The sequence below is a fragment of the Neomonachus schauinslandi genome, chromosome 3 (genome assembly GCF_002201575.2).
Source record: "Neomonachus schauinslandi chromosome 3, ASM220157v2, whole genome shotgun sequence".
In the NCBI taxonomy this organism is placed as follows: Eukaryota; Metazoa; Chordata; class Mammalia; order Carnivora; family Phocidae; genus Neomonachus; species Neomonachus schauinslandi.
The window spans coordinates 113,119,041-113,144,510 of NC_058405.1; the positions used below are offsets into that span (position 1 = coordinate 113,119,041).

The 25,470-nt window shown below is 43.1% G+C and overlaps 1 protein-coding gene across 1 annotated transcript in view; it reads left to right on the forward strand.

The window, feature by feature from the left end:
* The first annotated feature begins 713 nt into the window (after positions 1 to 713).
* KIF5C (kinesin family member 5C) overlaps positions 714 to 25,470 on the forward strand; it is a 131,942-nt gene continuing 107,185 nt past the window's right edge. The window contains exon 1 of the mRNA XM_021703005.1: positions 714 to 839. Coding sequence (XP_021558680.1) covers positions 714 to 839 — 126 coding nt within the window. The remainder of the gene's footprint in view (positions 840 to 25,470) is intronic.

A 25,470-nucleotide genomic window follows, 5' to 3' on the forward strand; every position in this document is an offset into this window, starting at 1 on the left:
CATGAAAAGCTGTAAAGAGATGATATAGATCTGGTTTATATAGAGATTTTAACTGGGAATGCTGGATATGACCTCCACCCTGTCCTTGACCTGGGCAGCCAGACCAGAACTGCAGGCTTTCGGAGGTGGCACCTGGGGTACCACCGCTGTCCCCAAAAGCCAACTGTAAGTGGTATCCTTGTCCTTCCACCGGCAGGCAGAGACTACAAGTCCCGGGATGCTCCACTCTCGAGCCGGGGCGAGGGCGGGGCGGATCTCCGCAGTGACGTCACCGTCCCGGGGCGAGCCGGAGGTGGGCGGGGCGAAGGGGCGGGCCGGGGAGGCGGTCGAGCGCGCTGGTGCTGATGCAGGATGGCTGAACGCGCAGGAGCCCGGGAGGTCTGAGCCGGGCGGGGCTCGCTCCCTGCGCATCGCCTCGTCCGCCGGCCGCGTGGTCGCGGGCAGGTGGGCCCGGAGCGCCGCGCCGGGCCAGGGCAAGGCCAGGGAAGGCAGGTCTGCAGCCGGAGGGGCCGGAGGCTGATAGAAGCCTACCCGGTCTGGGAGCGGCCCGAGCTGCCCAGCCCGCCGAGTTCGCGATGACTTGCTGAGAAGCTTCGTCGGAGGCTGCAGAAGGCGGCCTCGCTGCAGGCGGTGCGGTTCGTGGCCTCCTCCCTCGTCCTGCTGAGCCCCGACCCCCCACCCATCCCCGCGCCCCCTCCCTGCCGCCGGCCGAGATGGCGGATCCAGCTGAATGCAGCATCAAAGTGATGTGCCGGTTCCGGCCCCTCAACGAAGCGGAGATTCTCCGAGGGGACAAATTCATCCCCAAATTTAAAGGCGATGAGACCGTGGTGATTGGGGTAAGTGTCCGGGACGTGTGGCTTCCCCTGCTGCTTCGCGCCGCAGCCGGGCGCCCGAACGCCCCAGACCGCAGGGGTGTTCGGCCGCCCCTTCGGACATCCCCCACAGGGCTGCCCTCTCGCGTAGACTAGAAGAGAAACCCCCTCCCCCACTCCCTATAGTTCGCTCCCGCGCGGTGGAGGGGCGACTGGGGGCGGCGGGGCGGGCCCAGGTGGCGAGAGTAGAGATGGGGGGCGAGGAAGGGTTCGGCGCCGCCATTGTTCTCGGGGTGGGGGCTGTCGTGGGCCTATTGTTCCCCGCCTTGGCCACGCCGCGTGGGTAGAATGCTCGCGTTACCCTCAAGCGGGGTGCCCAGGCTCCCTTTAGAGTATGATCTCTGTAGCCCACAAATGATTCCAGGCATCAGTTCGATTTATCGAACACTTTACCTGTTCTTCTCACGACCTTAGCAAAAGGAAAAGAAAAAAAAGAGGTACTGGAAAAATCCTAGCCTCGGCTGGGAGCTCCCACCCCGTGTAGACGCGGCTCCCCGCGGCGTTTCACCTTGCCCTGCTTGCAGAAGGCGGGGGGTGTGGGGAACCCTGGTGGCCTTGGTGTCCCCGGGAAGGCCTGGTGTGTCTCCTGATTCCTCTCAACCCAGGCTGCCCTGGATGTGGTCTCCGGGTCTGACCCCTCCCCAGTGAAGCGACCTCCCACCTGGTGTCCACAGACCGTCGGATGTGCTTCGCCCTGGGTGGAGATGTGTGCCCACATCTGTGGGGCTAAGGGCCCAGAGCGCAGCCAAATAGTCCCTCTCTGCCAGGAGTAGAAGTTACTTTGTGTGGTCGGGTCAACCCCCCCCCCCGCTTCCCTCCCCATCTCCCTTCCTACCTTTCCCTTCCTCCCTTCTTCCCCTCCCCCCCCCACTTGGCTCCCTTTCTGCAGCCCGGGCTGCCGGTGGGGGCAGGGAATACCATTGGGTTTTAGTTCTTAAAGCAGTACGTCAATGAAATAAACCAGCCTTTCCCCCCGCCCTTTCACCCTCCGTTGTCCCCAGCGTGTGTAGCTGACGGTGCCCTCTTTGTATGCGAGCCGCGTGGGGTTGGGACCGAGTTAATGGGAGCCTCCCGATCCCCGCTGACATATTCCTGGCAGCCCGCTCGAGGCTGCTGATGCAGCCTTCCCGTCCCCGGCATTGATTAAGTGATGTCATCCCGATTACTGAGCATGCTCCGGCTAACCCCCTCCTTCCGATTCCCCCAGTGGCTAGAGTATTTAGGTCAAGTGATTGACAGGTGACAGTTTATCGAGGGTCTCTGCCGGTGTCTGCCAAGGCTTTCTCAAGCACCAGAGGCTGACGTTTGCCGGCCCAAGCAGCCCCCAGCATCTTCCTTCACCAAGGTTGTGCCGCAGTCTCTGCGAAGGGCCCGGGGGACTAGCAGGTGCTAGCAGAATGGTAGGCGGGTGCTCTCCGCGAAAGGGTAACGGAGGCAAGGCTCTGGCCTTTGCTCAGGGGCTTCATCTCGTACTCCCCTTAGAAAGGCAGCTCCCCTTGACGACCTCTTCTTCCCTCCCCATTTTCACAGTCATCGGGGAAACCGTGACCTCCAAATGCTATGTGGATTGGTGTTTATTCTAAGAGCTGACCTATGAGGGCAGGGCAGAGGGCTTTTATCTCTGCTTAGTGTTAATTTGACGAGAAGATGTATGCTACAATTATTGATGAGGAGGAAAATTCTCTACCTAATGGCAGATATGGGATCAGCAGCCAGCACATGGGGCAGATAGTGGCTTGTTTGGGTTACACCTCTCAGCTGGGATCAGCCTACAGTCTGATTTGCTATTTCCTGAGCCAGGCTGTGGTTTAGATAGAGTGGGAGTTTCTGGGGACATCTAGTCCCTGCCCCTTACCTTGTAACAGATTTTTAAACAAATAGTTATGCAGCACTAGAACATGATCTGGTGACCCTATTTTTTTTTTACCCCTCCAGAGGTTTTAAAGAAAAGACTAGAGAGGTTGTTTCTTCTTCTTCTTTCTTTCTTCTTTCTTCTTCCTCCTCTTCCTCCTCTTCTTCCTCTTCTTCCTCTTCCTCTTCTTCTTCTTCTTTCTTTTCTTCTTCTTCTTCTTCTCCTTCTCCTTCCCCTGCCGCTGTCCCTTTCCCTCCCCCTCCTTCTTTCCCTTCCCCTCCTCCTCCTCCTTCTTCCTCCTTTTCCTTGTCCTCTTCCTCCTCCTTTCTTCTTCCTCTTCCTCCTCCTCCCCCTTTCTCCCCTTCTCCTCTTCCTATTCTTTCTCAGTCTTCTAAGAGTGATACACCAAGACTAATGAAATAGAGTAATAAATCATCCTCTTTGATCTGTGTCAAGGCAGAGATCCTAAGAACTATATTTCCCACCTAAGTATACATTAAAACAAAGTCACTATATAAAATAAGTAATTTAAACAAAAAAATGGTGGATGTGAATACGCATGTAACTCTTCAACTGTAACGTGAAAATTTTGATTATCTTACTATAATCCTTTAATACAACAGCTTTGAATTTTCTTTAAGATTAGTTTTTTTTAATTAAAATAAAGCATTCATATAGAAAAGTGTTATCATAGGGTACAGCTTAATAAAGCTTTTATTAAGTAACCACTCCCTCATAACCACTTGTCAGACTAAGAAACAGACATTTTGGGGACCCCAGAAGTCCCATTAGGGTCCCTCCCAGTCACTAGCTCCTTTTGCCTTAGAGTAACCACTCTTCTGACTTCTAATGCCATAGATTAGCTTATTTTTTTTAAATAAACTTTATGTACATAAAACCCTATAGTATGTTTGCTTTTGTGTGTGGCTTCTTGCAGTCAACATCATGCTTGTCAAATTCACCCACGTTGTAGTGTGTAGCTGCAGTTTGTTCATCCTCTTTGTTCTGTAGTATCCCATTGTATGAATGTACCACAATTTATTAATCCATCAACTGCTGGCAGACCTTTGGTTAGTTTCCACTTTGGGGTTAATGTGGACAGAGCTGCTGTGAACATTGTTTTACACTACACATCTTTTGGTGAGAGTGCGTACAGAACAGAAGACTGTCAGATGCTGAAGATGTTGGGACTGGGGTTGGCATGTGCTAGGACCATTCCTATTTCTAACTAATAATGTGTAACTAAAGGAAATGACCATTCTAGCAGCCTGTATCATATTTTGTACACTGAGCGGAAGGGCTCCCATGTCAAATCAGTTGCGACGAGCCCATATGGTTCCGTTGCAGGTGGAGACTGCCTTAGGTGGGCATTTCTTTCCTTGCTTGTAGAGGTGCAGATTGCAGGGATTACCAAAGAAGGCCAGAACCATCCAGAAATGTCAGTCATCTTCACTCCCAACAGATACATGTAAAAAATGAATTTCTGTGAAGTTAGCTATTAGTCTAAATAATTCAGAACCCCGAAAATCTTTTTTTTTTTTTTTTTTGAAGCCGGGGTCATTTTTTTTCTTTGAAGTTCTGTTCAATTTTTATGGAGATGTATGCTAACAGGGAGATTTTGCAGGTGGAGTTTCTAGATTTGTCTTTTTAAGAAAATGTCCTGTCTTGGAGGAATCCTCTGCAGCACTCTTGCATTTTTTTCCAGCTCCTGGCAAAGCTTTCTTTCTCTGAGCACCCCAGCCACACTCTCCCCACTTTGAACCCCTGTAGCATTATTATTTTTTTAAAAGATTTTATTTATTTATTTGACAGAGAGAGAGGTAGCGAGAGCAGGAACACAAGCGGGGGGAGCGGGAGAGGGAGAAGCAGGCTTCCCACTGAGCAGGGAGCCTGATGTGGGACTCGATCCCAGGACCCTGGGATCATGACCTGAGCCCAAGGCAGACGCTTAACGACTGAGCCACCCAGGCGCCTGAACCCCTGTAGCATTATTTTGTATATGATCTTGTAACTTTGTTGTCTTAGATTGCTATTAGTTTATCATTGTCTAATGACATTGTAAGCCATGTGCAGAGATAAGGACCATCTGTGTTTTGCTTCTTTATACTTCCCAGGGCTTTGCCCACAGAAAGCACTTAATAAGTATTTATTGATCTCTTTGTTGAATTTAGAAATCTTCACTTTGGTATATTTAACTTACTTCGTGGGCTCTTAATTGGCTGTAGGCTGCAGAGAGTAGTTAAAAAACCAGTTTTAAAGAGAAATGCTATTCCTTTGAGCAGGCCTGGTAAGACAGCAGAATACCATAAGAAAATTGGGAAAGTACTACCTTCAGCTTTGTTAAAAATTAGGAAAGCTGTTGACGGTGGTGAGCTGGAAGTAGAGGGTGGGGATGGTCTAGTGATTAGAAAAGGGGCTCCACATAAATTAATGCTTCAGAGGAAAAATATTGGATTTATAGCATTTCTTGAAGTACTCCTCCATTAGCTGCTAAAAGGCCTGGTGAGTCAGCCAATACTCTGGGCTCTGACTATTGGTTTTGATGTATCTGTATTGATAGAAACTCTCTGTCTTGGAGAATTCCCAGTAAGGTTCTTTGAAATGGACTTTGACATTTCAGTTTCCTCATTTGGGGCTTTCCTCTTGTTCAAAGTCCTAGGAAAGCAGTAAGTTCTGACCTATTTGACGTCAGCCATGAGCTCTGAGCTGGTCAGTGGCATAGAAAGTGGCCTTACTCTGCAGGAACTTAGATTAGTTGTGGGCAGTGGATGGGCAAGAAAGGACCAGGACAGAGAGCAAATTCCAAGTTGGAGTTACTGTGGAGATTAAGGACTAAAGAAGTGAAGAAATATGGCTAAATTTTTTCTTTTTGCCATTGGTAATGGTCTTTAAAAGCAAGAACATTAAACAATTTTCATTTTAAATTTACATACAGTAAAATCACTTTTTTGGGGATATAGTTCTATCCTAGCAGCTTTGACAAGTACAGAGTTGTGTGGCAATGCTGTATTAGTTTTCTTTTGCTGCTGTAACAGACAACTACAAATTAAAGGCTTAACACTACACAAGTTAATTATCACACAGTTTCCATAGGTCAGAAATCCATCAGATCAGCTGGTTTCTCTGTCTAGAGTCTCATAAGGCTAAGACCAAGCTATTGATAGGGCCATGTTCTGTTCCAGGGGAAAATCCATTTCTTTGCTCATTCCGGTTGGTGGCAGAATCCTTATGGTTGTAGGAGTGAGGTCCTGTGTCCTTGCTGGCTGTCAGGCCTGGCGGTTCTCAGCTTCTAGAGCCCACTCCCAGGTCCTAGTCACCTGGCCCCCTTCTCCATCTTAAAAACCAGCAGTAGGCTGGTCCCTCTCATGGTTCATATCTCCCTTGCAACATCCATGGCATGTCTCTTACTGACTCTTCTGCCTCCCCCTTCCCCTTTTAAGGGCCCATCTGGTTATAGTGAGCCCACCTAGATAATCCGGCACCCTCTCTCCATTTTAAGGTCAGCTGATTAGCAAACTAAATTACATCTGCAAAGTCCCTTTTACCCTGTAACATTCACGTATTCACAGATTCGAGGAATTAGAGTGTGAACATCTTTTGAGGCCATTATTCTGCCTACCACACACCAGCATACTCAAGATATAAAACAGTTTCGTTTACGCCCTCTCCCCAAAAGCCCTCATGCTACCCCTTTGTAGTCAAACCTTCTCCTCTCTCTTAACCCCCGACAGCCACTTCCTCTTCCTCTCTATAATTTTGCTTTTTCCAGACTGTCATAAAAATGGAATCACATATTAAGGATATATTTGAGCCTGGGTTCTTTTACTTAAGAACTCTTTGAGATTTATGTTGTTGCGTGTATCAACAGTGTATTCCTTTTTATTACTTAGTGGTAGTCCATTATATGGGTATAACACAGTTTGTTTATCCATTCCTCCCATTGAAGGACATTTGGGTTGTTTCCAGTTTGGAATGATGATGAATAAAGCTGCTATAAGCCTTTGCATTTAGGTTTTTGTGTGAGGGTAGATTTTTATTTCTCTTGGGTAAATACCCAAGATTATATCAATCATATTTAACTATATGTTTAACTCTAAGAAACTGCCAAACTGTTTTTCAGAGTGGTTCTATCATTTTGTATTCCTTCCTAAAAGTAATATTTTAAGCCAGGATTTTAAAGAGTTTATTTGGTCACTTTGTCTAAGTGAACACCAACAGTAGTGTTCAGTAGTGTCGAGATAGATCAGTCCTTCGTTCTTCTGTGCCCTAAATTCAGAGATGTTTACATTACTTGAAAATGAATTAGTGGCTTCCAGTAAACATACCCTCTGAAACCCTAGGATGAGTGAACACAAGACAGTAGCTATAATCTCACATGGGCCGCTGAGGCCACTCTCTTTTCAAGGTGAGCATGCAGTCGGTACTTCTTAAACGAATGGGGTTGGTAGAGGCAGCAGGGAGAGTCAGACAGAACTGCGTGCAGTTTCACTAGCTAGCTATGGGGCTGTTTTTCAAGTCGCTTAGCTTTTTTGGGCTTCAGTTTGATCATATTTAGAACAGAGATATAATTATCTCACAGGGCCGTTAGAATGAAATGAAATAAAGTGGTCAAAAGGACATCTAGCACAGAGAAAATGCTCAATAAATGCTAATTATTTCCCGTATTTCCTATTTGCCTTGTAATTTTCTCAATTTGGAGAATTAGCTTTGCCCCCCAAAATTACTGCCCTTAACTCTATCCCCTGAAAACCCTTCTTGCACGCCTGTTTCTTAGGCATTTGCTCACTCCCTTCTCCTGCTTGGAAGAGCCTCTTTTTTTCATCTTATTTGTAAAATACCTAACCATCTGTGAAGGCCGATCTCACGGTCCGTTTATTTATAGACTATATCAGCTGATCCTTTTATTTGCAGTGATCATATATAGGAAAGAGAGTGTGTATATGTGTGTGTGTGTTTTACGGGTCTCTGCCTCCTTCCCCATAGTCGTCTAGTTGCTTAGTAAGTGTACCTTGATTGCGGCTTCCTTCTTCCCTTGTTCCCTATGTGGAATCAGGTCTCCATAAATGCCAATTTCTGCATTGCCTTAAATAACTTGGGTATCCTTGGGGATTTCCCTCTGCTCCACCTGTCCTTGTCTGGCCCGCTCCCCTATTTAATGACAATGTTTTCCATTCTTGGCTTTTCTCCCCCATTTAAAATAGGAAACCTCCCCCACCTTTGGGTTCCCTTTACTCCCTGCCTTAGATTTCTCACCTGTGTCTACTTATTAAACAATCAAAAACAGAACTACCTGCTCCCTAATGGTTTTTCTTGAGTTAAGAAAAAAATAGCCCCACTGACAGATCCAATTTCACCTTATTTATCTTGGGGTTGTTTTTTTTTTTTTTTACCAGGTCCTCTTTTTATGGCTGAGAAAGCTCCTCCCTTAACCCATTTGCTGCATGCCAACCAAGTTCCTTTCAGGAGGGCCTGACTTGTTGCATGTGTGGTTATCTGCCAGTAGTGCAGAGAGCGTGGGAGAACGTGGAGTTTTAGATCCCTCACAGTACTTCCCAGCAGCGGACCTGGCATGAGTCAGACAGCCCAGGACCAGCTCCCAGCTCTGCACCTTCTTAGCTGCATGGACTTGGACAAACTGCTAAAGTTCCAGCCTCTGGCTTATGAAATAGGGCTAATATCACTCTCCACCTTGTAGGGTTATTGTGATGGTCACAAGAGCGAGTGCACACGGAGTGCTGCGCACAGTGCCTGGCGTAGAGTGGACATTCAGAAACTGTCCGCTTTATAAGACCCACTAGGGGTTATTTCTCCCTGCTCTTGTCAGACTGGCTAATCTTGGGAAGGCCCAGACCCTTCACAGCTTCCCTGGTACAATCATGTTGTGTAAAAGAAAAAAATTGTTGTGACACTTGCAAAAATAGGAGGCAGATGTTTGTGATAGGCGTCAATACTATCACAATAGGGGAGAGAAGTGAGGCTCAACTCCAAATACAAGGGGAGCAGGTTGCCGGGGTGGGTGGGTGGGTGGGTGAGTGGACCGCTACTAAAAGGACATCAAGGGGAGGGGAATTCTTGTAAACTGACCTAACAGGATTTTTTTTTTAACATCTCCAAGGCCTGGAACAGTGGCTGGAACACAGTAGATGCTCAGGACCAGATGTCTTTTGAAAGAAATAGAAGAATGCTGACCATCCTAAGCTGTTAGATGTTAGAGCCTGGAGTTACTTGCTTAGATTTTTACCTTGACCTCTCTCCAGCTCTGGTAACTTGTTTTTCCTACTTTGGACATCTTCATGGTTTTATTGTTACTGTCTCGAATGAAATAGCCTTTTCAGTGTCCTGACATATTCCATGCTCATTGCAAAGATACTCAGACCATGCAGAAAAGCATGAAGAAGGTGTAAAAAACACTTTTAATTTTATGAACCAGAAAATACCATTGTTAACATTCATTGTATATCCCAGCACTTTTCCATTCTATAAAACACCATACTTTGTTTTCAAACAAAGATAGGATTTTGTAAAAATCTGTTTTGAAACCCACTGTTTCGCTTAATGGTATACTTCAGACATCAGCATTTTTAAAGGTTGCATATAATTCTATTATATATCTAATCAATACTTTAATCATTTCCTAGTATTAGACATTTGGATTTTTCTGCTTGTTTTTCTTTCTGTATAAACAAAGGTGTGATAAACATTGGTGCACACATCTTTTTGTTCACTTGGCCGATCATTGTTTTAGCATACATCTCCAGAATTGGGATTGCTGCGTAACAGGATAGAGATGATTTTAAGGCAGCCATAGTTTTTGAGAGAGAGCAATTCAGAGATGGTAAATTGTCCTGTTTTATACTCTCACTTCTTTGCCTACCAGCTGGATTTGCTGCCAGTTTGTCTCATAAGGCATCCCTTCATACCTGAACTAAATTAAATTCTTACCAAGAGTATGTGCTCTGTCATGCACTGTTAAGCCGTAGATCCAGAACACGGCAATGCCTTCAGACTTCTAATGTAAACCATACGATTTTGTAGGCTGTCTCTTGTCAGATTCAATATCCTAAAGGATGTTATTTTTTGGAGGTGATCAAAAGCTAACTCTGTCTTAAAGAAAAATAGGGTGGATGCGCCCTTTCTTCTTGGTGCTAATACTCAACGGCCTGTGATACCTTCTGGGCAGTGGTAAGTTGAAAAGGGATAACATAGCCCTTTCAAAAAAGCCCTAGAAAGCAACCCCCCCCACTTCCCCTCTAATTATTAGGTACTTTTTAAAGAAATTTATTGTATAAAATTCCAAACATGCACCAAAGTAGAAAGAATAACAAAGTGTACCCCCACGAGCCTATCAACCCGTTTTAACCATCAACAAATGGCCAATTTTATTTTTTGTATACTCTCCTAAACTTTCCTCTTCCCAAAGTCACCTGATTGTTTTAAAGTGAAATCTCACATTATTTTATCCCTAACCTATCATACACACACACACACGTGTATATATACACATATATATTTGATCAGTTCTCTTTTAAAACCTCAATAATATTATCACAACTAAAATATGAGCAATTCCTTAATGTCAAATACTCAGATTTCCCCCCTTGCTTCATAAATTTCTTCTGCAGCTGGTTTGCTCAAATCAGAATACTAGGTGCTATTGATTATAAGTGAGGAGAAAAAGAAATGCTCATACATAATCGACCTTGAAGCAAGAGAAGGAGACTTTTGCTATGGAGTCATGTGGGACAGTAGAAAACACACACAGGGCAATCAGGCTAATCAGGATTTCCAGCCTATCTCCCCCTTTTTTTTTTTTTTAAAGATTTTATTTATTTATTTGAGACAGAGAGAATGAGAGACAGAGAGCATGAGAGGGAGGAGGGCCAGAGGGAGAAGCAGACTCCCCGCCGAGCAGGGAGCCCGATGCGGGACTCGATCCCAGGACTCCAGGATCATGACCTGAGCCGAAGGCAGTCGCCTAACCAACTGAGCCACCCAGGCGCCCCAGCCTATCTCCCTTAACAGTGGTCACGTCCCACTTATCCTTTCTAATAAACCAGTGCCAGCAGTGCAGGGTCACCCAGAAAAGCGATTTAAAGAGCTTTGTGCGTTATGGCTTCCCCCTGCTGCTTTCCCCCTGGCTTTAGTTGGCTTGTATAAACATCAGGAAAGCAGGCTGATGTATCACTCAGTTGTCCTCTGAGCTTAGTACCAACCTTATCAGGTTGGTGCCAACTACATCCACAGCAATTCTTTTCGGTGTTTCTAGGTGTATTAGTATTTATTACCTTTTCAGTCAATGAATACCTGTCCTTGATGTGAATTGAATATTGGAAGATAAATCCAACAGAGCTGAAGGGAAAAAAATATTTATGTGAGAACAGAATTCCCTGCAACATAATATTTTAAGGAAAAAGGTTTGAAGTTGTCTTTTTATGTTTCTTATTCCTTTTCTCACTTAAAAAAAAAAGCTTTGGAGGCGCCTGGGTGGCTCAGTCGGTGCAGCGTCTGCCTTCAGCTCAGGTCATGATCCCAGGGTCCTGGGATTGAGTCCTGCATCGGGCTCCTTGCTCAGCGGGGAGCCTGCCTCTCCCTCTGCCTGCTGCTCCCTCTGCTTGTGCTCTCTCTCTGTCAAATTAAAAAAAAAAAAAGCTTTGAAGGGAGATGGAGTTGGAGGAAAAGTACAAATTAAAAAAAAATCCCAGTAATTTATGTTTTAACTTCTTAGACTGTGGTGTAACGGTTGTAAGAGCTGCCAATCAATAATACTGTTTTAGAAGCTATTTATTTAAAGATCTTGGCAACACAGTTCTGGACTGACAAATCTCGGGGACTTGTCCTTTTTCAGGCCCTCTCATAGAGCAATCTCTCCCATTTCCAGGTTTCGTTTTGCCTCATGAGGAAGCGAAGAGCAGTCTGCTTCAATTCTTTGAGGAGGTTATATCATAGTTTTTTTCTGAGCAACTGTCTGGCACCTCACTCCTCAGAGATTATTGATTTTCATCTGGGAACCTGGTTAAATAACAACTCATGTGACATCAGAAACTTTGGATAGTCTTGGGGGAAGGGACTTCCGCTCCTCTGTCATAGCTGCCTCCTGCCTCATAGAGAGGAACAAATTCCATTCTGACTGGTGAGTGTCCAGACCTGTCTTGGTCCTGGTCACTGGTGGGCAGGATCCCATGAGAGGCGGTCAGTTCTTTCCTGTATCTGGCCTTTGTGGTGAGCTTCCCTCTGTGGGGTCTGGCTTCCTGGGCTGGCTTCCAGGAGCTATTTTTCTGTCTCCTCTCTGCATGCTGCTGAGTGGGTAAGTTAGGCTGGGCCCACAGATTCAGGCCCAGGTGGGCTGGTCTCAAGGTCCAGAAGAGGTTGGGTTGCAGGATGGAGGAGTGGCGAGGTAAGGAAAGTAGCTTGGCCAGGTTTGGTATGGGGATGATGGGTACTGGTGCCCTACCTAAGTGGTGCCCGGATACTTTAGCAAACTCACCCACCCAGCGGGTAGGAGGGGCTGACTGTTAGGGGAGCATTCTGGCTTTTTTGGGTCCTTTGTACTGTTGTCATCCTATAGCATCAAAACTTCCTAACTAATAGTTTATTTATATAAAATTTGTGGAAAGTAGACTTTAGAAAGGAAGTGTTTAGCTCTTTGGTAATAATTACTAAACAACACAACCTACTAATTATGTGTTCAAACAAGTGGGAAAAGAACACCCAAAGTACTATATCCTAGAGTAACAACACTTGATTGTTCATTTGTTTGTTAAATGTTTCTTAATAAATATGGCTCTTATAAAGATTGGCTTGAGAATCTGTTTTAAACTGTATTTTCTGGTCTAGACATTTATTCAAAAGAGCCTATAAAGTGGAAAATATATACCTATTTAATACTTCTTTTGTTCTATTAAAAAACAAATATAAAGAGGTAATATATACATTCATGGAAAACTTGAAATTAAGTGAGTTCTTTATTACTATGAAGTGTTTCCTTTTCTAAAGAGTAAAAGTAAAGTTTTTGGACTTCACTGTAATACTGTGCTGTCTAGTATGGAAGCCGCTAGCCTCATGCAGCTAGTGAGCTCTTGCAGGGTGGCTGGTCCAACTTGGGGTGTGCAGTAGAGGTAACATTTACACTGGCTTTTAAAGACAGTACCAAAAAAAAGGAAATGTAAAATATCTCATTTTTGTGTATTCATTACATTTTGAAATGGTTAAATTAGGTTAAATAACATTAATAAAATGATTTTCCCCTTTTTATTTTTACTTTTTGAAATGAGACTAGTAGGAAATTTAAAGTTATGCATGTGGCTTGCATTTTTGTTGGCATTGCATTTCTGTTAACAGCGTTGCACTAACATTTTGTTGCCGACATACTGTTTCTGCATTTATTAATTTTAGTTCCACTTTGGTGTATTGACGGCTTATTGTGTGCTAAGCTAAATAAGTCAAGATTCCTGCCATCCATAACCATATCTATAATCCAAGAAAAGAAGGCAAGTTAAAAAAAAAAAAAAAGATGAGTATGCTGTGCTGGGAGTGTCCAAAAAGAAGAGGAAACAGCCTTGCTGGAGTTAAAAAGAGAGAAAGCACATGCAGTTGTTTTCAGAGAAACCTCTGCAGAGGGACCATTCATTGATCATTACCTCCAGGCTGGGGCAGGATCTACTTCGCACGTGTAAAATTTGCTTCTTTGAGTTATTTTGCAGTTCTACATAGCTGCTTTAGAGATTTCCGTTTTGAACAGTGTTGGGAAAAGATCTGAGAAGGATCTTAGCCCAGTCCGTCTCTCTGCTATGGCTCCCCGCTCCCCCACGAGTCTTGTGACATTGAGTGTGCTCCCGCAGCTGTGGGAAGAACTGCCCACCCGGCGTCCTATAATGAAGTACTGGCCATTAACAACAGCAGGCTGTGATGCGCTTGCAGGGGGTGACGTTGGGAACACCCCAGAGGTGACACGGCGCATTGTCTTTGAAGAATGTGACGATGCCGCTCTGCTGCCCAGCTCCCACCGCAGCCGTCCTGGGGACCACGCCACTGGGGTCGGCCTCCCAGGCAGGCGGGTTTTTTTACGTCCACCGCAAATCTGCCACTTACCTTCGGTCGGCATTCTGTGGCTGATGCTGGGAATGACGAAACCTCTTGTCCTGGAAATGCATTTCCCTTTAGCACGGGCGCCTCCTAATGAGGTCCTTCCACCCTGCGGAACAAAAGCGCGCATTAGGAGGCCCGCTGGTGGGAGGAGGCGCTGTTGTGGGAACGCCTTGAAACGCCGCCCTGGTCGCTCGCAGGTGCGTCTTTGTCCTGGCATCTGTGCAGGAGAGGTCGCCTTGCAGGTGAAGGCCACACAGCTCTTTGGAGAGGGAGCTGGTTCTGTGTGGGGAAGATCTCTCTTTCCCACCCGCCTCGTGTCCCTTTTTGTCTGGGTTGACACAATTAGTTTTTCCTCCTTTGTAAATGGCAGAGACGCCATGATGGTAACATGAAAGCACAATAACACAACACCAGCCATAATCTCACCACCCTGCATCATCCAGTTTACGTTTTATATCCTCCTTTTCCCTCTCCTCATGGACACTTAACATTTCAAAAAATGTACTTCCGACCCTGGATATACAGTTCTGCCTTTTGTTTTTTCCTTTTTACCTAAGCCTACTCCATAAATGATTTCCCACATTATGTAGTGTCTTCAGGGTTGTAATATTCAGTGACCATATAAGTGCCCGTTGGGCTGATCAGTTTGCTAACCCCTCTGGTGTTGTAAGCTTCCCCTTACTCTGGGTGATGGTTTAGGGAACATTCCTACGCACAGAGCTGTTTTCTTTTGTTGAGTTGTTTCTAGAGGATGCATTCTCCAGAAGTGGATTTACTGGACCCAATGCAGTGAACACTTTACTTGATCTTATTAAATATTATCCCACTGCTATCTGCAGAGACCAGTTCCTACAGCTTCCAGGGATATGAGTGTCCTATTTGGCAATGAATTCATTTCTGATGGAAAGTATACATACCTGAAGCCATATTTAACATAATGTGTTTCTGATGGTATGGAAGTTGCCGGGAAGACTTTGGCATTGTAGGTGAGGACTGTTTAATTTGGGATATTGCATGTGTCAAGGGCTCCTCAGTGTACAACAGTCGTCTCCTGTATGTTCGTCTTGCCTATATTGAGGGAAGAGATGATGGAAAACAACCCTCTAAAGTGGCTTAATTCTGGCAGAATTTCTTCAGCACTAAATTTCCTTCCAGAAGATGTAATTTATTTGGAAAGTGAGTATGGGATGTTGGAGAGAACGTGCTTTTCAACTTGGATGTTTAGGACTGTATTTAGAGAAAATTCCTCAACATTTTAAAAGTTAAGGATAGCCTCTTTTTTTATCTTCCATTGTCCCCACTCCACCCTATCCCAAACACAACCCTAGACAACAGTGTGTTCAATATAAATATCAGGTAACAGAGTATCTCGATCAGCAGAACTACAGACAACATATGTGTTACTGCTCTTCTCACAGACCTTTACACATCTATTTGATGGAGTAATTTTCTTCTTAGACAAATGAAGTTATACTCATCCCCAATTGCTTGCAAATGATTTTAATTCTAACAGAGTAGTGACAGGGTATAGCAAAATCTGTTTTACTTAACACACACTTATGTAAACGCTTTACCGTATGTTCATCCATTTACTTTAATCCCCAGTACCACCCTAAGAGGTAACTACTATTGTCATACCCCTCTCTGCATTCCACAGATGAGGAATCTATAGCACAGAGAGGTTAAGTCACTTGCTCAAGGTCACACAAGTATAAGTGATTTGTGGACCTAGGATTCAGACTAAGGCAGTGGGAATAAAATAAAACACACTTGTATGTGTGTGTGTATATATATATATATATATATATGGAATAATCATGAATAGGTCTTAAAGACCTTGATTGCTTTTTGCCTGGATTGTAATAGTCTTAGAAACCAGTTCCCTGCTTGCTGTCCATTCCCTCTAGTCTCTTGAACACTGTAGCTAAAATCTTCTTTCTGAAGTACTGCTCAGAATTTGTCAACTCTCTGCTCGGAAACATTTAAGACACTCCTTTGCTTACTGAAGTAAATTTGAACTCCTCACCTTGGTTCCTGTGATTCAGCAAACCCTCCACAATGTGTTTCCTTCAGCCTTTTGCCCCTTCACTCCCTTCCAGGACTCTGCCTTTCTCAAACCTAACCATGCACTATAGCCCCATCCCGGTCTGCACGTTCACTCTTTTGTGCCTTTGTCCATGAGGTTCCCTTATATCTGTGCCTCTTAATTCTTTCTTACCCCACAAGCTCACTGGATTCATTTCCTTGTTTCTTTAGTCCCCCCCCCTTCTTGGAATTACCCCATTCAGAGTACTGGGGTTTGTTCGATTTATTTCCTTTCTTTTTTAAAAAAGAAGTATAATTGAATAACATGGTTTGATTTATTTTCATATTCTCAGCACGTGAGTCATAATGGGTCTTTTAAAAGGTGCTTCATGAAGATAACTTTTCTCGTCTTCAAGGAATGACAGTTTCGTTTCCTTCTTTCCACAACATACTTTTTATTCCTTTTTTCTTGTTTCACTGCATCAGATAGGACCTCCAGGATGATCTAAAATAATGAGTGAATGAATAAATGACTAACTGAAGGAGTATTTCTTCTGGTACTTATTATCTCATTTTTATGATTATATTTGGTCTGATTGTCCCTCTCTCCCTGTCCCCATAAGTCCTTCCTGACCATGAAAGGAGCTGCTAACGTGTTTCTTTTGAGAAATACACCATAATTGGACCAAACTATATACAGGCACTACCCTCAACCAACTCACTGTCTAGTAAGAGAGACAGACACATGAGTGTGCATGTGCACACATACACACACACAATGACAATGCAACCAAGTGACTGACCAGTACTCAAGGTTTATTGAGCAATAAACACCTTTAAGGTTTGAGGCAGATTTTGCAAAATGTTCAATTTTCCAAAGAATAAAAATTGTTTGTGTTGAATTCCAAACTCTGTTTTGTTCTATTCAGCTCTTCAGTTGGCAGAGCCAAAAAGGAAAGAAATTAGAAATTCATTAAGTACAGAAATGATTGATTTCAAATGATTTCCTCTTCTACGAAAACATAGAAGCCACACACAAAACACTCTTCTCTTGATTTGCAACTTATTAGAGTTAGAAAATTATTTTAATTTGAACTGACAACTAGCATCATAAAGAAGGTCCAAGAAATTCTAAATTGAAGACATTAAAATAAATGAATCACACTTAAAATTCTATTGATGGGGGGTTCCTGGGTGGCTCAGTCGTTAAGCGTCTGCCTTCGGCTCAGGTCGTGGTCCCAGGGTCCTGGAATCGAGCCCCACATCGGGCTCCCTGCTCCGCGGGAAGCCTGCTTCTCCCTCTCCCACTCCCCCTGCTTGTGTTCCCTCTCTCACTGTGTCTCTGTCAAATAAATAAAAAATCTAAAAAAAAAAAAAAAAAAATTCTGTTGATGGTCCTCAGCTCTGGGAAATGTCTGTAATTTACCTAAATTGTCTTGAAAGGAAAGAAATAAGAGAATTTCTTTTTTGGATGTCTGGCATTTTCCTAATAACCTGGCTATAGAGTGATTGAATTATTATTATAACCCCATAGCTATTATTTTCATTTCAAGAATGTGGGTTAATTCCAGCTGAAGCTTATATTTCAAATGAGTTTTTGTGTGATATATATAATAAATCAATACTGAGCCATAGGGTCTGAGGATCAAAATTATTTTAGACCAATCAGTTTGTTTTTCCTAAATGTGGTCAATTGTTCATCCTAACATATTACTCAGGAAAATGGGGAGGGAAGATAAAAGAAACTATGAAAATAATCACAATCTGGAAACAACAGATGTTGGTGAGGATGTGGAGAAAGGGGAACCCTTTTACACTGTTGGTGGGAATGCAAGCTGATACAGCCACTCTGGAAAACAGTATGGAGTTTCCTCAAAAAATTAAAAATACAACCCAGCAATAGCACTACTAGGTATTTATCCAAAGGATACAGAAATAGTGATTCGAAGGGGCACATGCACCTCAATGTTTATAGCAGCACTATCAACAATAGCCAAATTATAGAAAGAGCCCAAATGTCTATTGACTGATGAATGGATAAAGAAGATGTGGTATATATGTACAATGGAATATTACTCAGCCATCAAAAGAATGAAATCTTGCCATGTGCAGCAATGTGGATGGAACTAAAGTGTATTATGCTAAGCGAAATAAGTCAGTCAGAGAAAGACAAATACCAGATGGTTTCACTCATATGTGGAATTTAAGAAACAGAACAGATGAACATAGGGGAAGGGAAGGAAAAATAAAATAAGATAAAAACAGAGAGGGAGGCAAACCATAAGAGACTCTTAACAATAGGGACAAACTGAGGGTTGCTGGAGAGGAGATGGGTGGGGGGAATGGGATAAATGGGTGATGGGCATTAAGGAGGACACTTGTTGTGATGAGCACTGGGTCTTATAAGCAAGTGATGAATCACTAAATTCTACCCCTGAAACTAATACTACACTATATGTTAACTAACTAGAATTTAAATAAAATCTTGAAAGGAAAATAAAGAAAGTAATCACAAGTGTTCAATAGCTTTTTATTTAATTTTCTTGACTTTTTATTCAAAATATAAATATTATATAAGCACTTTAGGACAATTAAAAAGATACAGGGAGTTAAAAATTGAGAAGTAGAAATGTACCATATCCCCTCTCCAGAATAACTACTGTTAACTGATGGATGTTATATTATTCCAACATCTTTATAAATTTAATTGTTAAATATTTAATACATATAATAATGCATATAACGAAATTGGTGATGAGATATTCTAATAAAATGAACACCCATGAGGTCACCATTCCCCTAATGGCACTTTACCAATGTGTAAAGTTCCCTTGGTCACAGCTGCTGTCCCCTCATTCTAGAAGAAACCATCCTCTTAAATTTTGCTTTTGTCTTCCACCTAATATTCTTTATGGTTTTGCTGCAAACATTTTTTTGGTTTGCTTAATTTTGCTTCGTATTGAATCAGTGAAATATTTATAAAAATATTGTGTATATTTTCCTGTGACCTGATCTTTTCTCTTAACATTTATGTTTCAAAATAGCTACTTTAAATTGCTGTGAGTTCTGAAGGTAGAAAATAATAGCCTGTTCAGATCCAGAGAAATCTCTGGTGGCTCTCCTCTTCTTATAAAGAAAGACACCAATCCTACTGGATTAGGGCCCTATCCTCATGACTTCATTTGACTCTATTTACCTCTTTAAAGGCCCTATGTCCAAATACAGTCAGTCATTGGAGGTTAGGGCTTCAACATAGGAATTTTGTGGGGACATGATTTAGTCTGTAACAGGTAGTTTGTACCAAGGTCCACTATACACTGCAGAGAGTTCAGAGATGGTAAAACTCACACCTTTCTTCTGGAGGTTATACCCCATGTGGGTTTCCTGGCTTTTTCCTGATAATAAGACTAAGATTCCCCAGAAGAGAGCTCTTGGGGAGCCCTCCCAGAGAGTAACTTTGTGAGCATGTGGAGCTGAGCCTTCAAAACAGGGAGTAGAGGGGCAGGTAAGAGGCATGTCAGCTTTCCCCTGTGTTGGTGGTTGTGGGGGGGCATTCCTGGACTTTAAATCCTGAGTATTAAAAGTGGCTTCCCTGTTGTTACAAAAGGGTAGATGGCTGAATAAAATAAATCTACAGCAGTCAGATCATTTTTATAGACATCCCCCCTTTAGGAACTCACAGTGCTGACATCTCTCCTGTTTCAGTCAAAGAGGAAAGAGAATTCCAGACAAACGTTTTGATAAGGGATTGAGAGTGCCCTCAAAGAGAGAACTGGGAAGTGATTCTCTTGGCATCATTGTCATCTTGTCTTGTTGGAACTGTCAGGGACTCCAAGTTCTTGTACATAGTCATGAGAAAAGACAGTAGGAACCCAGGAAGCTAAAAATTAACAACCATTTGGGACTGAATTATTGATAATTGTCACCCTATGGAAAGCTAGCCTATTCCAGAATTCTGTGACAGAAATGCTTTTACTATGGCAGCAGTTTTCAAATTTATTTTTTTAACTATGACACCATGATGCACTTTACCAAGAAATCCAAGATATACCCTTGACATCATAACTCTGAAATAATAGATTTATGAAACAATATGTTTAAATATGTGTGATTTGCTCTGATATTTTTTAAAAAATTTTTTATTTTTTTTATTAAGTAGGCTCTACACCCAGCATGGAGCCCAACATGGGGCTTAAACTCACGACCCTGAGATCAAGACCTGAGCTGAGATCAAGAGTCGGACACTTAGATGACTGAGCCACTCAAGCGCCCCACAGTCTGATATTTTCTATTCTACTCAATCGCATTTTATTTTTTTACGTGCTAGTTATGATCTAATTAATTTGTGAACCAGCACACAGTAGACTAGTGTTTCTCTAGTAGGGTTTTTTGGGGGAGAGTTCATTCGAAAAATGAATTCTCTGTGATGAGTTCAGGGAGAGCTGGAGGACACCAAAATCTCACTCTTTACCATTCTTATGTTCTGGTCAGCTCAAAACTCCCCCCGAAAGATACTATAAGAGTATGTGATGTTTATTTGTGCAAAAGCGCCAGCCTTATGCCAGATACCGTGAGAAGTACTAGTGAATAAATTTTCTAGACTGGTGGCATGTACGTTAAAAGTATGCAGAACATGGGGCACCTGGGTGGCTCAGTCGGTTAAGCATCTGCCTTCGGCTCAGGTCATGATCTCAGGGTCCTGGGATTGAGCCCTGCATCGGGCTCCCTGCTCAGTGGGGAGTCTGCTTCTCCCTCTTCCTCTGCCTCTCCCCCACTCTCCACCCCCAACTCATGCTCTCTCTCTCAAATAAATAAATAAATAGTAAAATCTTTAAAAAGTATATAGAACACAATTTACATTTGGTATTTTTAATCTTACCCTTACTTAGTCCAAAAGAGTCTGTTTGGCACTCTGCTTCTTTTCCCCCAACTGACTCCGATGATGTGAATGTTTATCTTTGGTGTCTCCGAAGTCCCAGTCCTAGGCTCTCTGTCCTGTGTGCTCTGGGGGAGGCATGGACTAGTGGGGAGAGACTGTAGTTTGGATCAGTAGAGATGACTCAGGCCCTGATTTTATCTCTCCTGACGGTATGATCCCAGGCAAGTCAACCAATTTAACATGTCTGCAATGAAATGGAGAGGCTAAGCACTGGCTGGTGGAGTGAGAGTGAAGATGAAATGAGATCCTATCTGCAAAGCAGTCTGCACACTGTACCCATCCCCAGCACCTTCTGCGTGTAGACCATTGTGTGAAGTCCTCCCTCTCTCCTAGACCTCTCTTCTGCCCTATGTCCTGTTCAGTCCATGTAGGAATGGAGACCTTCAGGCATCTGGGGGGTGGAAAATCCTAGACTGAATAATTCTTTACAGTTGGAAAAAGCCAAATTTGCGAATTCCCCTGCAGTCGAATAGGCAGACTATTTCTGCAGTGACTTCAATGAGTGTTAAGATCGCCATTAAATCATTTAGTAGATACACAAGGTCACAGGACCCTCAAATGCATATCCATGAGACAGTTCCCACCCCATCTGTGGTAGGCAGAAAGATGCCCACTTCCTAATCCCTGGAACCTGAATATGTTATATGACAAGAGGGAATTAAGGTTGTTAATCAGTTGACCTTAAAATAAGGAGATTATCCTGGATTATCCCCCTGGGTCCAGTGCAATCACAAGGGTCCTTAAATGGGGAAGAAGGAGGCAGAAGAGTCAGAACCAGACCTGAGAAAGACTCAGCCAGACATGTCTGTCTACTGCTGCTTTGAGGGTGGAAGGAGAACATGAACCAGGGAACCTGGCCTCTAAAAGCTGGTGAAGGCAAGAAAACGATTCCCCCCAGAGACTCCAGGAAAGAAATGCAGTGCTGGTAACACCTTGACCTTAGCCCACTGAGACCCACTGAAGACCTCTGACTCACAGAGCTGTAAGATAATAAAGTTGTGTTGTTTTAAGCCGTTAAATTTATGGTAATTTGTTAATAGCAACAGGAAACTAATACATAATACATCATCCCACTATTATTTAATTTTTTTTTCTGCGTCCCATTTTTATGGTTTTGCAGCAGAATGCCCAACATGGAACATAATTGCAAGTACCTGGTATTATTTAATTTTTTACAAAGAAAAAACACATGTATTTGCTGCAAACGAATATAGGATGAGAAAAACAGTAATGTTTGAAGGGCTCATTTTCACATTTACAACCAAATATCCAAAAATCAAATGAAAATTTTAGATGAAATGGAGACATTATGTATGTAGTCCTTGCTTCTAAAATAAAAGAATTAGGTGCTTAGTATTTTTTTCAGAATTCAGAATTTTTGACCTATATAATTCTTTTGGCAGAAAAGACTTTTTAATCTTTTAAAATAAAGATTCAGTGACAAAGCACATACAGTTATATCCCACTGTTTCCTTTTATTCATGTTTCAAGACTAGTTGCTGCTTTTATTGTTGGAAATCTGTGTCAGATTCAGCTTTTGGATAATCAAAAATGGAAACCAGAGGCAGTAAAATAAATTAAAGGGATTATTTTATTCTCTTGAATGAGAACATCCTAGACATGTTTGCATTTTGCCCAAAAAGAATGGATACTTAATACCCCTCACTTACCTATAGGTTCCTTAAAAATGAGTTCAACAGATTTCCTCCACCAAGTAATGGGAATTTTGGGTCTCCCCTTTGCCCCTGTACCCCGTGCGTAGCCCCTGCTTTCATGGCTGAGTGTAGGATGGTCCTGGGGCATTGAGGCAGCAGAATGATTGCAGATCCTGTGGAAAACAAGTGGGAGGGAGCACAGTGGCTTCATCCTGCCCTACTTCAGGCTTGGCTCAAACCAATACAGAAACAATTAAGGTTGGTAGCTGCCCCAGAATCTGGCTGCTCGGTCGGCTTTATTGAGCCATTTCCTACTCTTCGGGTCCCTCGTTTGAGTGTTCCTTGGAAAGCTACTCTGCTGATTTTGTGATTTTTTCCCATTTGCCTTCTCTGCAGCTCAATTTTCAGCATTCCCCAAAGATGTCTTTTTTATTTTGAGAATACTTTGTACTTCTCAGACTGCAAAGGAGATGGTTTTCCTGATAATTTATGTCTCCTCATTCTTAAACCCACATCGTTGTGGACACCCTTTGTCTGATAACCTGCTCAGTCTTGCCATTTTCTATTTAAAGCTTACAGTCCAGTGATCTGGTGACGTGGGCAGTGCCTTATCTGTGAATGTGTCAAGCTAAGCGCAAGACGGTCCTCTGATCTGTTTTAAGAACCTTGGAGATCAACACTTAAAACGGCCCTCATCTTTTTCTTCCATCAACAAAGGCAGAACTGATACCGAGGCCCCTCCCTGTCTGCCAGGAGAATGCTGAGAATGGCTCTTCCCCATCACAGGGCTGGCCCGCCTCGGCTGCTTTGCAAGCTTCCCGTCTCCTTTCTGACAGTTGCTTGAATTATGAAATGAAGTTTGTGTCTAGCCACTTCTATGGCAACATCAATCAGGGAATTGATACTTTTACTTTCTAATTACAAACTTTTAGAAAGGGTTTAACAACTATTTAGTTGGTGCTTTGTCAGTAGATACTATGGATACATTGGTGACCAAGAATGGAGCCCAGGCTTAGAGTCTAGGGGGAGAAAGAGATCACTTCAGAGGCTATTATGGTGCATTATGGGAGGGCAGGTACAGGGGTGGTAGCAGAGGGAGGACATCTGGCAGACGTGGGGCAGCTGTGTTGGAGGAAGCTTCACAGAGGGGTGAAATACCCCATGAAATTCATTACCAGTCTAACAGAACAGGGTATCTTTGTATCACTAAAGCACATATAAAAAACATGGCACTGTCGTGGTGGAAACCGAAAGTGACGGTTGCTGAGGTGGGGTTGCTCGGAAAGGGACACCATGCAAATGTCCTCTATCTTGTTTTAGGGGACTGTTACATGAGGATACATGATTGTCAAAATCATCTAGAGGAATACTTCAGATTGCATTTATTATGTGCAAGTAAAAAATAAGATTTATTGTGAGAAAGCTCTCTTTGTACTAATATATGGAAAGATCTTCAAGATACTCTAAGTGAAAAAAGCAAGGTGGAAGACAGGTATATATCATGTCATCTTTTATGGCGTAAAGGGAGAAAACAGAATCTCTGCTTCTGTATGTACAGAGAACTCTGGAAAGACAGGTGAGAGACTGGTAGCAGTAGTTGGCCTATGAGTTGGGGAGGAGTGGAATGGAGGGCAGGGAGGGAGATTTCTCACTGTATACCCTTTTATGCTTTTTGGTGTTTGAACCATGTAAACATATTTCTTATTCAAAAATTAAATAAAAAGGCAACACTTTGAAACAGTACTAAGGAGGTTTTAGGTTAAGACACCCCCATGCTGGGCACACCCATAGCGGGCTCCTGTCACCCAGCATGGCTCTCCTTCCCTCCCGGCTTGCCACCTCCTTGCTTCTGGAAACCTTTCCCCATCAATCTCTTCGGTACTTCAGAGGAAGCATCATATGCCATCTGGATAATGGCCTCAGTTATGGCCTTTTCTTAAAGGGTCAGCATCCTCTCTAGAGACTAGAATACTTGGAACAAATGTAAGCAAGGGATACTTTGTAAACATTTCTGACTTGAATTAAGTAGGATCTGTTACTTCTTGCCTCTCTTGGGGGTGGGCTGTGCACGGAGGTGACCTCTCTGCTGAACTCACCAGGGCTTTCTAAAAGTCAGGATTGCGCATGACAGAAATCCTGGCCCTCTTTCCCCTCATTTCAGTGCCTCCTTTCTATATGCAGACTGGGCAGTGCCTTTTGTGGTCGGTAGGCCAGCAGAAGCACTGCTTGTCTTCTTGAATTCCTCTTCCTCCTCCGGTTTTTTCATTTCTCTGAGTCCCGGGTTCTCCTCTGACTGGTCTTACAAGGAGCAAGGCTGAGATGGCTGCAAGCTGCAGGACATCTTTAATAAGTACCTTGCAGTCTCTGTTCCTTCACATTTCTTACCTTTTCCCTTTACAGTTCTTACCTTTCAAATGAATATGCTACGAAATTTTTTTATGGGAGCCTGGGGAGAATGAAAATGGTTTCGGAGTGCTTGTGTATTCCAGCAAAGAGCCTTACAAAAGGAACATCTCACATTGCTTATGTGTATTGTTACTTGCATGCTTTGAATCTCTCCCCTACAACACACACAAGATGTATTTTGTATTATATTCTTAGCTGTTTAAATGCAAATGTCTTGTCAAAAGAACCTAAGTAAAAAATAATCCTTGGCTCCTGCTGAGTTTTAATCCCATGCCTTCCTCTTGGGTTGCCTGCTTATACCATTATCCCCTGAAACACAATGCATACAGACTGGAAGTAGCTTCTTGGAGCACTGTGTTGAGAATTTTAAGGCCGTATTTAAGCTGTCCTTGGGCTGTGTGGGCAAGTGTGTTGTGATCCATTAGTGATATCTGCCATGGGGTGTGAGAAAGAAGTGGGGCATAGTGGTAGATATCTGCCAAACTTGCCTTAGATAACCCTACTCTAAATTTCTTTGTAACTCATATAGTGCCGAGTGCTTTTTAACTAAGTATATGCTCAATAAATATTTGCTCATGTTGCACTTTTTCTTTCTTTCTTTCTTTCTTTCTTTCTTTCTTTCTTTCTTTCTTT